General features: G+C 47.8%; 1 protein-coding gene, 1 long non-coding RNA gene and 1 pseudogene across 5 annotated transcripts in view; 1 reads left to right on the forward strand and 2 right to left on the reverse strand.

Annotated features, from left to right (window-relative positions):
• The window catches only part of LOC122479050, a 16,473-nt gene extending 14,314 nt beyond the window's left edge, over nucleotides 1–2,159 (forward strand). Inside the window, exon 3 of the long non-coding RNA XR_006296219.1 lies at nucleotides 128–2,159. This is a non-coding gene — a long non-coding RNA (uncharacterized LOC122479050). The remainder of the gene's footprint in view (nucleotides 1–127) is intronic.
• LYAR (Ly1 antibody reactive) overlaps nucleotides 1–15,379 on the reverse strand; it is a 23,989-nt gene that overhangs the window by 1,629 nt on the left and 6,981 nt on the right. For 2 of the 4 annotated variants that reach the window (XM_043572973.1, XM_043572974.1), the window contains exons 2-7: nucleotides 13,925–14,094; nucleotides 12,485–12,599; nucleotides 8,077–8,184; nucleotides 7,877–7,960; nucleotides 4,078–4,495; nucleotides 3,671–3,757 (exon numbers count right to left, since the gene is read on the reverse strand). In XM_043572973.1, the coding sequence (XP_043428908.1) occupies nucleotides 3,671–3,757; nucleotides 4,078–4,495; nucleotides 7,877–7,960; nucleotides 8,077–8,184; nucleotides 12,485–12,599; nucleotides 13,925–14,046 (934 nt within the window). In that variant the 5' untranslated portion in view covers nucleotides 14,047–14,094. Of the gene's footprint in view, nucleotides 1–3,670; nucleotides 3,758–4,077; nucleotides 4,496–7,876; nucleotides 7,961–8,076; nucleotides 8,185–12,484; nucleotides 12,600–13,924; nucleotides 14,099–15,379 lie in introns of all 4 variants that reach the window. The other 2 variants (XM_043572975.1, XM_043572976.1) reach the window with 1 other exon arrangement.
• Nucleotides 15,179–15,379, reverse strand: part of LOC122479048 — a 1,999-nt pseudogene continuing 1,798 nt past the window's right edge.

Consider the following 15,379-nt stretch of genomic DNA (forward strand, 5'->3'; position numbering starts at 1 on the left):
CCCCGGAAGTCTAGTCAGACAAACGTAAGACGACTCTGAAAGAGGGCAAGAAGGCAGACTGGGTAGGGGCCTTGAGACTTGAGGAGTGACCTGGTAGTGAGCTCCCTGTGTTTTCTTTTTGCTCCAGAGATCCCAGATTTGGAGCTCAAGAAGCTGGCAACCTGGAAAGCCAACAAAGAAAGCCCCAACAAAAGCGTGATCCTCCTCAGCGAAAGGCCAAGAAAGGAACAGCCCACCGAGACACAACTCCTCCACAGTCCCCACTCTCCTCCAGCTAAACATCTCAGAAGAAGTTTGTGGCTCCCACCCTCAAGGCTGTGATGAGGGAAGGCGTCAAAGAAGGCCGAGTACGAAATCGGGACTTTCATCCATGCCGGCTGGTAACAAGGCCATGGCCGCGGTCAGTGGTGACCACGGGGGGAGCCAGAACTCCCACCCCGCCTGCACTAGCAAGGAGTGCCTCCTTCAGGTACACGGAGGTCGGGTGGGCAGCCTGGTCTTCCCCCCACCTGCTGTAGTGAGGTCTTGCCCCCGCTTCCCCTGCCAAGTCACGTGAGGAAAAGCCAGTTAAAAGAAGCTGAAATAAGACCCAGAATCTTCTAACCTGTGAAAATGTCCAGGTGCCAACTGAAAACCATTCATCATTCCAAAATAAAAGTACTTCAGTAAGCAATTATGTGTACACTCGGAACAAGAGTAGAAACACTCAGCCAAAAAAAAAAAAAAAAAAAAAAAAAAAAAAAAAAGACAAAGAACCAAAAGGAAATTTTAGCACTGAAAAATATGGTAGCTGAACTGAAAAGCTCAGTGGACGGACAGAACGGAGAGGGGAGAGGAAAGAATCAGTCAACTGGAAGATAAAACAATAGAAATTACACAGTTTGAGCAAGAGAAAACCAAAAGAAAAAAAAAAAAAGAGCATTAAGAAAACTACAGACCAGTATCCCTCATGAATACAGATGTCAATATACCTACCAAAATATTAGTAAGTAGAATCTAGCAGTTAGGTAACACATAAGAAAATTATACACCACAAGAAAGTGGGTTTATTCTGGGGATGAAAGGCTGGTTCGATATTTAAAAATCAATCAGTGCAATTCACATTAATTGCTAATGAAAAAAACAGTAACATCAATCAATGTAGAAAACGTGTGTGACAAAACTCAACACATTCATGATAAAAACTCTTTGAAAAATAGGGATACAGGGGAACTCCTTCAACTGTAGATAAAGAGCATCCAGCAAAAACCTACAATTAACGTGACTTAAAGTGAAAGATGTAATGTTTCTTTCGATCAGGCACAGAGCAAGGCTGTCTGCTCTCACCACTTTTACTCAACACTGTGATGGAAATTCTTGCCAATGCAAGAAGACAAGGCAAGGAAAGAGCAGTGCTATGAATCCGAGAGGAAGAAATAAAACTGCCCCTGTTTGAAGATGACATGATTACCTCTGCAGAAAATCCCAAGGAAATCTACAAAATCATACATATTCTATATAATCACAGGAAGAGTTTTTGTAGATCTCAACAAGATTATTCTAAAACTTAATTCTGACAAAGAATAAAGCCTGCCCAGTTTCAAGACTTCAGATAAGAGTTAAAGCAATCGAGACTGTGTTGGTAGGGGGCACACATACAGGCAGACGAAACAGAATCAAGAACCCAGAACTACACAAATATGCACAACTGATTTCTGACGAAGGTACAAAAGTGATTCAGTGAGGGCCTTCTCAGCAAACGGTGCCGGAATAACAGCACACTGATGGGCAAAAAAATGAACCTTGTACTAAGTCTCATTCGTTACATAAAAATCAACTCAAAATGGATCACGAGCTTAAGATCAAGAGTAAAATGTTAAATTGTAAAACATTTAGAAAAAAAACACAGGAAAAAAACTCTTGGGGATCTAGGGTTAAGCAAAGAGTTCCCAGATTTGGCACCAAAAGCATGACCTATTAAAGGGAAAATGGACAAATTAAATCAAAATGAAAAAAATCTGTTCTATGAAAGATTGTCAAGAGGATAAAAAAGCTATAGACTGAAGGGGAAAAAAAACCTTGCAAACCCCACATCCCACAAGAGATTAGTATTTAGAATAGAATACATAAAGAACTCTCAAAAGTTAACAGTAAAAAAGAAAATCCAATTCGAAAATAAGCAAAAGACGTGAACAGACGTTTCAATATCAAGAGATATACAGATGGCAAATAAGTACATGAAAAGATACTCAACGTCATTAGGGATAAACAAATTAAAATCACCCGAGCTATTACCACACACCTATCAGGATAGCTAACAAAAAAAAAAAACAACAACAAAGTACCACCACCAGACCCTGGCCGAGATGTGGGAAAACTGGGTGAGGCACACACCGCCGGGGCGATTATAAAATGGTACGGCCACTCTAGAAAAAGTTGGCGGTTTCTTTAAAAACCAAACACGCAGTCACCACACCACACGGCGATTGCACTCCTGGACATTTCTCCCACAAAGTGATGTGCGTTCACATGAAAACCTGTACGTAAATGCTGACAGCAGCTTATTTATAGCAAGTGGAGGCTGGGCCTTCAAGAGAGGAGTGGTCAGACGAACGGGGGTACGTCCACGCCACGGGCTACTAAACAGCAGAGGGACTGGATTACCAACACATGCAGCCACCTGGGTGCATCTCCAGAGAATAATGCTGAGGGAAAAGTGGTAATCTCAAGAATTCACATACTAGATGATGCCATTTAGGTAACGTTCTGAAACTACGAAAGTACAGAAATGGTGAACGGATTAGTGATTGTGGGGGCAGGCGGGGTGGCAGGTAAGGGCATGGCTATAAAAGGGCCCACAGAGGGCTCCCAGTGGTGATGGAAACGTCGGTCTCCTGACTGGGTCAGTGTCAGCACCCTGTGGAGACAGGATAGTTGTGCCCGCTGTGGCCCTAGCAGGAAGCTGGGCAAAGGGCGCGTGGATCCATAGGTCTCTATTATCATTCCTTACAACTGCATGTGAATCTACTATCCTCTCAAAACAAATTAAACTTAAAAAAAAAGGCCTCATGCAGCCCAATTTGGGAGTGGGGGGGACCCAGGCAAAGAGGTGTAACCCAGCTCAGGCAGTTACTGAACCCCCATTAGTAAAGCCTCCCCTCCCGGGTGAGTCCTCGAGTCTGTTGTGCATCAGCAGGGCCCCAGGGAATGCTTCAGGCCGGAGGAAGTGGGGGCAGCTCTGTGGAGGAGGCAGCGTCTGAGGGGACCTTTAAAGGCCAGGAATTGGATTCTGACAGGGACACACTGGGAGACAGGGAGACAGAGACCCCGGGAACAAGAGGAGGTGGGGGGCGGGGCAGCTAAGTGTGGCGGGTACTTCCGGGAGAGTAATGAGGGGCAGGGGGGAGGGAAGCAGGGAAAGGGAACAAGGTCTCAGAGGGCCGTGCTGGGTTTATCTGCAGTTCCAAAGAGATGGGTTCCCAGTCCAGACCATCTTCCCCTTAGAGCTAGACAGACGCTGCAGAGTGGCTCACACAGCTCCTTTGTCCCCTCTGGAGCCACGCCGTGTCTGGATCTGCGTCCAGCCCTCCCCGTGCCTCCGGAGGGGAGGATCCGCCTGAAGGCCCCGGTCGCCTCCTCCCCCCACACCCTCAAGGGCAGACCTCTCCAAAGCAAAGGATGGCGGCGATACCTTTTGCGGGAGCCCCGTGGTTTTCCGGTTCTCCACCCTCAGAATGTCCTGAGAGCTTCCTCTTTTTCTTCTTGGTATCTGCTTCATCTAGGAAAGTAGAAAGAGTAAACGCGAGAACAAGATTTTGCATTTATGACAGCGGCTGCCATTTAACGAACGCCACGCACGGCCAGGCCCGGTGCACCCGCCGGGAGGACCCGCTCCCCGGGCACCCAGCACCGCGGGCTTCTCCGCCTCGGGGTCAGGTGAGCACACGGCGAGTGGATGGGGGCCGTCACCTGAGCCCGGGTCGGCCCGATCCCAACGCTTACGCTCTTTGCCTTGCTTGTTCCGAACGCGAGGTCTGACGCGAATTCACTGCTTTCCGACCCTCGTACCAGAGCCCAGAGCAAACGCCAGCCACGTACCGTCCGCGTGCTTCTTTCTCTTCCCGGGCGGCGGCTTCGTCGGCTCCTCCTTGGCGTCTCTGGCTCCGTCCACCGCCCCCTTGGCCTTGCCCCCCTTGCTCTGGCTCTTCTTCCCTGCAGAGCCCGGGGCCTCGCCTCCAGCCTCCTGATCGGCCTCTTGTTCTTGCCCTGTTTTGCGCTTCTTAGGCTTCTGACCCCTTGAATTCTCCTGGTGGCCTTCTAATTTTAGTTCTTTCTTCTCTTTTTTTCTATTCTTCTGCCTTTCTTCCTTCCTTTCTCTTTTATTCTTCTTCACCTCTGCTTGCTTTTCTGGGGGGTCACTTGTGTGGGAAGCTGGAACCTTTGTGGAAAGTTCTACGCCGGGCGGGTTGGCCCCTTGCTTGAGTGGCTGTCGGTCCTGCCCCTTACTGACCGGTTCCTTATTATTAAGCAAAACCAAGAGACACATAAATACTCATTCCGGACATTCGTGCACGTCATTAGCAGGTATCTACTGAGCAAACCGTTCCAAGAAAAATGTCTACTACTTACCATTTTACTGTGACCGCCTCCCCCACCAAGAGCTAAAACGTAGCAGTAAACATATCAAATGGGAAAAAAACCTTCCCCCCGAGCCCACACCCCACCCTGCATTTAATAGACATTTTCCTTCCACTGGGAAAGTGAAGAATCCTTATGTCACTTAAGCTAGACCTTTAATTTTGGCTCACTCTCCACCTTTCTGATAGAAGATGAGCACATTGGTGTGGCGGAAACCACTGGATTTATGCATCTGCAGACCTGGGTTCGAGCACCAGCTCTGTTAATTCCGAGCCGGGTGACTCAGGGCAAGTTATTTATCTGCTCCGAACCAACTTCCTCACTGATGAAATGAAAGGTAGTGGAATGAAAGTCATATGGTTCATGGGCGAATAAAATGGAAAGTTATGTCATGTGCTTAGCAGCTCACGGTGCTGAGTAAGGACGAGTAGACCGAGGATGCTTCAACAAGCCACTTCCAGGAAAGGTTCTGTCAACTCTGGAGCACTGGACCAGCACAATCTACTCACTGAGAACAGAGGAACTGCCCTTGAGGAAGGGATGTGGGACACCTGGATGGAGTGTGGACCAGCAGAGTGGGAAGCATGGGGCACAGGGAGCCACAGAAAGCTAGGGAACCACAAGCCGCACTCTAACTTCTTCAAGCCAGTGCACAGATCCGACTGAGAACCACGGCCCCAGCAAAATGAGTGCCACTGCCGGCTGCACTCCCTGACCCTGAATCTGTGCTGGTCTCTATGTCAGCCCCTTCTCAAGGATGACCCCAGCAATGCCCTGAGCTTCTGGTGAGTCCTAACGCGTCTGGATGGGGCTGCGTCGGGTGCGGCGGGAACCACTGGATGTCAGCGCCCAAGAGCCATCTCCGTTAGTTACCAGCCAGGTGACAGACCAGTCACCTCCAGTCTCCTTCATCTGGGAGAGTAGGTCTCAAGGAGGGAGCTACTGTCCCCCAAACTGAGCCAAAACAAGGATTGGCTTTCGCCCAAGTACAGACGCTCTACAAAGGTCACGCCTCCTCAGTGCTCAACTCCGGGCTGAGAGCACAGCGTCTGCGTTTCCCCAGCAGGTCAGAGACACCAGCCAGGCCAGGCGCATGGCACAAAGGCAGGCAGTGGGCTCAGAAACAAAGTCAGGAGGAAGAAGCAGCCCAAGTCGCCTGACTCCTAGCCTACAATTTCCTTCCTAGCTTATGGGAAGGCACTGTTATGACCACTGAGAGCCACACACCTCAACCCACCTTCTGCCCCGTTCAGACCAAGTCTCTAGCTGGGGCCTCCCCTCCGCACCCAGGGAGAGGGACACACGCACCCCATCTGGCAGCTACTCGGTGATGGGCAGGCAAACTCATCCCCCATATTCTGCTTCGTTCCAGGCTCTCCTCAGAGACACCTGCACCGACCCTCTTTCCTAACAGAGCCCCTCCTATCGCCTACCGTTTCTCCTAGGGCTTCCGCGCCCTGTCCTGCCATCAGGGCCGGGACCTGCATATGCCATCATCCGTCCCGCACTGGAACACAGCTCTGTGAGGGCAGGACTTTGGCCTCATTACAGCTGTGTGCGCGGGGACCAGGCACGCTGTCCTGGGGCACAGGAAATCCCCCCCCACCCCCCAGGAGCAGAGGATCCAGGGCCTCCGGCTGGATGCCCAGCACATAGTAACGGGAGGGATGGACACCAGAGGTGTGTACGGACGGGGCCACAGAGCCGTCTGCGCCACTCACACTGGGTTGTGCCGTGAAGGTCACAGGGCAGAGGCAAAACAAAAATAAGCCGTGTTTTACAGGGCTCAGTTGGCCACGGGCTGCGTCCTGATTATTCACTGACTTAATATGTTCACAGCTTCAAAAGGGAAATCAGAAACAACTTTAAAAAAAAACCTCTGCAGTGAACGAAGTAATCCCAAATCTTTGATTCTTACCTCAAACAACGGAAATAATCCTTAAAATAATCCTTAAAAAACAGTACCACCTAAACGCTAATCAAACGACTGGTGACAGGGCGTGCTCCGGCAGCACACGCACTAGAAGACCACAGAGAAGATGGGCGGGGCCCCTGAGCAAAGGTGGCACATACGTGACTGGTTATGAGATTCCAAAGGCCCAATCTGTCTGTTCTGGAAGAGCCACGACAGGACAGTTTCACCGTTTATTCCAATTTGCTGCCCCAACTGTTCTCTCTATAAGTCGGTCAACTCCTGGCACGGCGAGTAGAATAAAAGATGGTCAGAAAACCCCACTGTCGGGGGCACCTGGCTGGCTCAGCTGGTGGAGCACACAACTCTTGGTCTCGGGGTCGTGGGTTCAAGCCCCACGATGGGTGTGCAGCCTACTTGGGGAAAAAAAAAAAAAAAAAAAAAGGGAAAACCCCATTGTTGTTTTTGAAAACTGCTACTGATTTCAGTCTACAGATGGGGTGTAGGCTCCAAACAGGAGCAAGGTGCAGGTGAATTAATGGGGAAATGTTTTTAATTAACGACGTCACCTATAAGGAGGCCACACGGTATCAGACCAAGACTCTGCATGTGCTCCACACCGAGGGGTCCCTCAGATGGAACCTGACAGGCAGTGGATGATTACGCCAGAGGGATTCCCACTCCACAGAAGGAAGGAGACAGACGCGCATCGGATGCCCACTAGGCCCGGGCACGGGGAGGGATGCTTCCAGAGCCTCGGCTGCTTTAATGCACGTGTGGGGCCTTCTGTGAACCCCTCGCCTAAAGGAACCCCTAGTCACTCCCTATGTCCTCACGGTTTATTTTTCTTCCTGGCTGTGTCACTGCCTGAGCTATTTTACGGTGTTTGTTCAGGGCCCAGCACGAGATCAGTCACTAAGTCCCAAATCGGTGCATGAATTGGACTTCTTTAAGTCTTCTTTTCTTTTAAGACTGGGAAACGGAGGCTCAGAGAGGTTAAATAAAGTGCCCAAGATCAAACGTTTGGCCAACGGCACAGCAGGGATTCAAACCAGGTCTGTCAGACGCCCCAAGTTCCTCCTTCCAGTACATCCCACTGCCTGATTTCTAAGCAAGCCATTTCACGTTAGCCGGTACCATTATCAAACATTGGGATTAAATACCTTTCTCTGCACAATAAGGAAATCTTCTCTGCAGTGCATTCAGTTTATTCTTTCCCATAAATGAAGGCACAAAGAGGCTCTCTGAAAAAGAAGGCTGTCTTGACCTCCAAAAATAAGACATTCCCATTTCATCATTACCAATCATTTTTGCCACACTACAAATCTGAAATTAGATCTGACTTACGTTGCCAGAAGCTTCAGAAAAGATACTCCACACCTGCTCCAGAATGGACTCATTATGAACTTTTAAACTGTTCTTCATCCAGTTCTGTAAGGAACAGACACACAAAAAAACCTGACTTGTCCCGTTCTGACAGGTGCCCGCAGGCTCAGTCACTGGGCCACGCGTCCCCTCCATCCAGGGAAGGCATATCCCATCCATACCTGAAATTTCGCCTTTTTCCTGGGAACGTTGTCAAAACCACTAATTTGCTCTAAAAGTTCCCTCACTTTGGGGCTCACGTTGGGTCTTTTTATTAATTCATTAATTTTCTATAAAAAGGAAGATAAAACAAGTAATAAACAACTGGCACAAGAGTTTCACGAAAGCCAGGTTAAGTGTCCTTCGATGGCTAGAGGTTTTGCAGTCCAAGGCCAGATTTTGTATTCATGTCTATGCTTACGCGTTCACCATAGTGCCAGAAGTGCTAGCCAGAGCAATTAGGCAAGAAACAGAAATAAAGGCATCCAAGTTAGAAAGGAAGAAGGAAAACCATCTCTGTTCACAGATGATTTCATCTGACATGTAGAACACACTGAAGATTCCACTAAAGATCCCATGAGGACCAACAAATTCAGCCACCATAGGATTCAAAATCCCCACTTGAAAATTCAGGTCTAGACGTCATACGCCAACAAGCTGAGAAGGATACTGAGAAAACAATTCCATTTACAATAGCATCAAAAACAATAAAATCCTTAAAAAACTTAATCATTAAGGGGCTGAAATACTTGGACACTGAAAACTATAAAACATTGAAAGAAATGAAAGGAGACACAAATAAACAGAAAGACATCCCGTGTCTGTAGATTGGAAGACTTAATATTAAGAGGGTAATACTAACCAAAGTGACTGGTACAGATTTAAATGCAATCCCTATGAAGATCCAATTGACATTTGGGTTTGTTTGTTCGTTTGTATAAATAGAAAACTCCATCCTAAAATTCACATAGAATCTGAGGGGACACCAAATAGCTACAACAATCATGAAAAAGAACAAAGTTGGAGGTCTCATTCTTTCTGATTTCAAAGCTAGAGTAATCAAAAAAAAGCATGGCACTGGCATCAAGATGGGCATGTCAGCCCATGCAGTGGCGAGCCCAGAAACAGACCTCGCCTATATGGGCAAATGGTTTTCAAAAAGGGTGGCAAGACCATTCCATGGGGTAAGAACAGTCTTTTCAACACATGGTGCTGGGGCAAACGGATATCCACATGGAAGAGAATGAAGTTGAACTCTTACCTAACACTACACATAAATATTAACTCAAAATGGATCAAAGACCCAACCTTAAGAGCTAAAAGCAGAAAATCCTTAGAAGAAAACAGAGGGGGAAAGTGTCATGACAGTGGATTTAGCAATGACTTCTTGTTCTTGCACACGACACCAAAAGCACAAACAGCAACAGCAAAAAAGGACTATATAAAAATGTAAAAAATTTTGTACATCAAAGACACTGTCAACAGTGAAGAGGCAATTCATAGAACAGGAGAAAATATTTGCAAATCGTTTATCTGATAAGGCATTAATATCCTGAATATTTAAAGAACTCCTACATCTCAACAGTGAGAAACAAACAACCTTGGGGTGCTGGGTGACTCTGTCAGTTAAGCATCCAACTTCAGCTCAGGTCATAATCTGTGGTTCATGAGTTCGAGCCCTGTGGTGAGCTCTCTGCTGTCAGCACAGAGCCCACTTCAGATCCTCTGTCTCCCTTGCTTTCTGCCCCTGCCCCGCTCACGCTCCCTCTCTCTCTCAAAAACGAACAAACATTAAAAAAAAAATTTAAAAATGGGGAAAGGGCTGGGAATAGACATTTCTCCAAAGAAGATGTACACATGGCCAATAACACATGAAAAGATACTTATCATCATTATCACTCAGGAAATGCAAATCAAAACCACCCTGTCATACCCCCTTGGACGCCTATTATCAAAAAAACCGCAAAGTGTTAGGGAGTATGAGAAGGAACCAGAACCTTGTGTGCTGCTAGCGGGAGCGTAAAATGGCGCAGCCATATGGAAAACAGGAGAGCGGTTCCTCAAAAGATTAAAAAACCCAGCAATTCCACTTCTGGGTGCACGGCCCAAGAGAACTGAGAGCAGGGACTCCAACAGATATGTGTACATCCGTGTTCACAGCAGCATTATTCACAATAGCCAAAGGCTGAAGCAACCCAAGTGTCCACCAACACATGGACGTATAAACACAACGTGGTCCGTCCACACAACGGCATGTTGCTCGACCTTAAATGGGAAGGACATTCTGACACCTGCCACAACACTGACGAACCTGGAGGACATTGTGCTCAGCGAAATAAGCCAGTCACAAAAGGACAAACACTACATGATTTTGCGTATATGAAGTCCCTAGAGCAGTCAAATTCATAGAGGCAGAAAGCGGAATGGCAGGTTCCAGGGGCTGGGGGCGGAGGGCACACGAGGAGTCCGTGTTTAACGGGGATGGAGTTTCAGTCTGGGAAGGTGAACAAGTTCTGGCAATGGATGGTGGCAATGGATGCACAACAGTGTGAATGTCCTCAACTGTGTACTTAAAAATGGTTAAAATGGTAAACTATGTCGTGCTTAACTTACCACTTACCACAATTTTCTAAAATCTTGGAAAAAAATATACACAAGTGATCAAAAGAATCCGACGAAAATGGATGTTATCCAGACCAGGAAATTACTTGAGGACCAAGACACGAAGATCTAATAAATAAGGTCTGAAGTAGCAGGAACAGAACAGGGATGAGACCTAAATTAGCGACCTTGAGAAGATGCTTATGGCAATATCATTGAAGGCAGAGGAAAAAGATAATTATTAAAGTTAAGGAAGTGACCGTACACAAGAAAAACGGTCCTCGAGGAGCCAAGAGAATAAAACACAGAGCGCAGGACGGGTGTCCCTGTATTAGGAAAGAATTAAAGCTATATATATATACACAGACCTGAAGGAATGGATACAGGATACTGAGGACAGGACAAAGCTTCTCTCGGCACCCAGGCGGAAAACAAATTAAGACCATGACGCAAATGTGAACAAGGAAGAAGTGAAGCTGGCTGGGCACCCGCCTGAGTGGCATGTGGGTCAGAACAGGGCGCTGGTGACAAAGTTTAGAGGGAAACGCCATGACCCAAGCAAGTGGGCGATCTTTTCCTCGACCCGTCTATCCACTCCCTGTGTGTAAGCACAGAGACATCTAGAAGGATGCTCAGTTTTGGAACACTAACAGGATTCCAAAATTTGTCTTTAAAACTGAAGGCTTTAGGGATGTAAGGAATATCCCTATGAGGATTTTTCCCTATGGGAGAACAGCCAGCACACCACATTGAGTCCTCCCCATCTGTTTACGCTGTCAACTAGGGGTTCCGGGAGGAATCAGACGGCTAGCGGACCAGGGGACCCGGACAGCACCTGAAAGAGAACTCGACCCCTAATACGGTGGTGCGGCCACAGAAGCCTGACAGCGTACAGCAGGGGTCAGCAAACCTTCTCTGAAAAGAGCCAGGCAGTAAAGATTTTAGGCTTTGCAGACCGTCCAGTTTCTGCCCTACCTACTCAACGATGCCCCTGCAGCTCCCAGCACCAACAGACCATATGGAAACAAATGGGCGTGGCTGCGCCGGGCTGTCTGGCGTTTGCTGGCCCTGCTTTAGAGGGTGTCATGCAAGCCTGACGGAACTCCTACACCCAGGTACTTCAAGCTCAGGACCTAGAATGTCACCTCTTTCTGGGGAGGATTAAGATACAGTATGAGCCCCAAAGTGAGGCTGATGGTCACCAGCCGATCTATCTTACTTAAAATAAGCAGTTTTACCAGCTTCTGTATCTGCACTGGGCTGACTCAGTCACTAGTCCTTTGTGAACGGGAAGACTTCCCCTCCCAGGAGTCTGCTAACTCGGTAAACTAGTGAACACCAGAAAACTCACATTTAAACTATCACCGAAGGGAGTCAACTACTGCGTATCCAGTTTCCAGGAGGGTAGAGAATTTCCACAAAGATGGCATTTGTCTCCTCTTTCTCCTACCTTCCGTTCTGAATCCTTTCTCCTAACTATTCTGTGACTGGGGAGTAACATCCTGGAAGCTATACCTCTCGGTGAATTAGGGACTTTGCTGCTCTTGCCATTTTTACTGTGCATGTTTCCATTTTCTTCAGGTAGAAAATTCCTTTTCTTCATGAAAACAACTTTGTTTTGCCCAATTCTGACGACTGGCAGATGTGACGGAGAAAAACACGGTTTGAGTGATAAAAAGCCGCACGATCACTGGAAGCAGATGAAGATTAGAAAGCTTCTGTTCCGTTTCGTAGCCAAGGGAAAGTGAGAATTCTAAAACATTTTTGCAAGAAATCTGCAGAATGTACGCATTAAAGACCAAATGCACTGCAGCCGTATTCACAGAGAAATAAAGAACTCTTGGTCAAGGCCCAGTGGCTCCGCCTCCGTCTGTCCTAAGACGCGATGTTTGTGCATCTTGTCTGCACATAGGGTGCATTTATTCTCAGGCTTCCAAAGAAAGTGGAAGAGGTCAGAAGCAGCTACCTGATGAACTAGAAAGACCTTACCTGGATCCATGCCTGCTGCTTAATATCGCCTTTGTGGGTTTTACCTTCATAACCTTTGCCACCATACTTCTGTTCTTCACTGATGCACTTCACGTGGTTTTTGTAGTCGTCACCCCTTCAAAGCGATACAAAGTTCCACAGTCAGACCGACTCTCCAAGCGGAGGCTCCTGCTCACATGCTGCTCCTACCCTCTGCCCTCCATGTGGTTTTACTGTTGATAACGTCCGGGCAGGGCAGGCAGGGCAGGCGCACTGTCTGTCCTCCAACTGTCCCATGGAGAGCCCACAGCCAAACCTTCCACCCGGTTTTAGATACAAACGTCTTAAACCAAACTGACAGGCAGTACTTCTTTTTTTTCTCATAAGTGAATATATGCAGAATACAAGAAATGAAAATAATTCTCTGCAATAGGGTGGCTTTATCTTAAATAACAAAGTCTGTATGATTTCCTGATTATACAGTAGGCAATCAGTAATTAGTTGTACAAGAAGTTAAAAGCTGAAGTAAAATGGTGCTATCTTGTCACTAAAAAGTTCTAGACTGCCAAGTCTCAGAACACAAAGAAACTTGATTCTGTCTCTTACAATCACTTGGAAGCCCCACGGGACCCTCGGGGAAATGTTTGGGACCAGTCTGGGGGCAAAGTCTCTCAATGAGAAAAAACCGATTTTCCCCTGTGTTACAGGTAAGGCTTCCCCCTAGGATTAGGTAGGAACAAAGACTTTAGCAGTTTTCAAAAAAAAAATATTTTTGAAAAAAATCACTGCTCGAGAATGAAATTAAAATGGACTGTTAGTAAATATCAATCCAAATACCACACAGGACACTGAGGCATTGGCACCAAAAGCCACCTTTGCACCTAAACCCTGGGAAGCGGAGGGGAGGCAACCGAGGACTGAGGGGAGCCACCTGCAAACAATGACCCATGACCCACCCCAAAGAGGAGAGAAGCAAGTGAAAAATCTGGCCTGCCCCCCACCCCCGAAGTCCTCCCCTGTCCAGAGAGCCTTCAGCGGAAGTACCAGACGCACCCGGGGGCCAGGGGCTCGCTCCTACCATCACCTGCGAGCTTGTGCGGGGGGACCCCGTCTCTCCTCCCTGCCCCCCACCAGTTTCTGGTTCATTAATCCAGCCCTTCGATGTGGCCAGCCCACCATGCCCCTGTAGCCTTACTCTGGGTGGTCACCTCTCAGGGTCTGGTAACGCTGAGTGCCACCGACGGACCACATGCTCCCCACACCCTCACCCCTCCCTCTGTCTTCTCTTCGGATTGTCCTTGGAGAGCAAATAGGCTGCAGAGCACTTTTAATTGTTTTCTTAATTTCTTTGCTCAAGTGTGCCTCCATTTTTTTTTTTTCTTTTAAGGCCTCATGGGGCCCAGGGCTTCCCAGACTGGTCTGGGTCTTTACTACGATCTACATGAATTACGTAGAACTTACCAGAAATCTTTACCGCAGTCAATACAAGACAGGCACTCACAGTTTCGGCAAACGGCCACGTGCTTTTCCACTTGCACTTTCTTCACAGATTCGCCACATGCATTGCACGTAAAAAATACCATCTTTAGCTAAATGGTTAAATATTCTCGATCCAAGTTAGGTTTAGAACCCTGTCCGAAGAGAACATGAAAAGAAAGGAAAAATAATTATCATTGTAATCTGAAGCATTTATTCCCAATAAACAATCCTACCGCTCACTTTTCAACCATAGTTTCACGTGAAAATAGCTACAAAGAACAGAATCTAAGTTGATGAGCAATCCACATACAACTCTAAGTCAAGTCGTAATTAACAGTGATCTGTTAAGCCCAGTTACCTCACTGTGTGCCAGGCCGGTTCTGAGAGCTGTACACATAGTAATTTATTTACTCCTCATAGCAACCCCGGGAGGGAAGGCCTATTATTGTGTACAGTTTACACCGGGTATGGAAACACAGAGAGATGAAGTAACTTGCCTAAGGTCACACAGTAACGGATGAGGACTTAAATTTGGAAGGCTGGCTCCAGGGAGGAAGAGTTTTGGGGGCATTAAGCAAAACATCTTAAAATGTCTTACCGTTCCTAATAATGTTAAGCTGGCTTGCCCTCCATCCCTGTGCTGTTAGGCGTGAACTGGAAATTATTCCAGATCACCAAACACAACAAAAACATAGGAGGGAATTCAGGAAGGTTTAGAAAATGGAGAAGGGGTCTAAAAATTTCTGAGAGCACAGGAAACATTCATATAGGCATTACTATGTATCCAGATGTTAAAATATGAGGATGTGCCCCTCAGTCTTAGTGGACAGGGAGTAGGGGAGGGAGGGGGCTCTTTCACGTGACTTCTTGTTGGATCAATAAACAAGTGGAACCACAGGGGCGCCTGGGTGCCTCAGTTGGTTAAGCATCCGACTTTGACTCTTTTCACGATGTCACAGTTCATGGGTTTGAGCCCTGCACTGGGCTCTGCACTGACAGCTCAGAGCCTGGAGCCTCCTTCGGATTCTGTGTTTCCTTCTCTCTCTCTGCCCCCCCTCTCATTTGTGCCATCTCTCTCAAAAATAAAGAAGTAAAGATTAAAAAGAAGAAGAAGGAGGAGAAAGAGGAGGAGGAGGAGGAGGAGGAAGAGGGGGAGGAGGAGAAAGAGGAGGGGGAGGAGGAGGAGGGGGAGGAGGAGAAGGAGGGAGGGGGAGCAGGAGGAGGAGGAGGGGGAGGAGGAGAAGGAGGAGGGGGAGAAGGAGGAGGGGGAGGAGGAGGAGGGGGAGGAGGAGGAGGGGGAGCAGGAGGAGGAGGAGGGGAGGAGGAGAAGGAGGAGGGGGAGGAGGAGGAGGGGGAGGAGGAGAAGGAGGAGGGGGAGGAGGAGGAGGGGGAGGGGGAGGGGGAGGAGGAGGAGGGGGAGGAGGAGGAGGGGGAGGA

Source organism: Prionailurus bengalensis, chromosome B1 (genome assembly GCF_016509475.1).
Source record: "Prionailurus bengalensis isolate Pbe53 chromosome B1, Fcat_Pben_1.1_paternal_pri, whole genome shotgun sequence".
Lineage (NCBI taxonomy): Eukaryota > Metazoa > Chordata > Mammalia > Carnivora > Felidae > Prionailurus > Prionailurus bengalensis.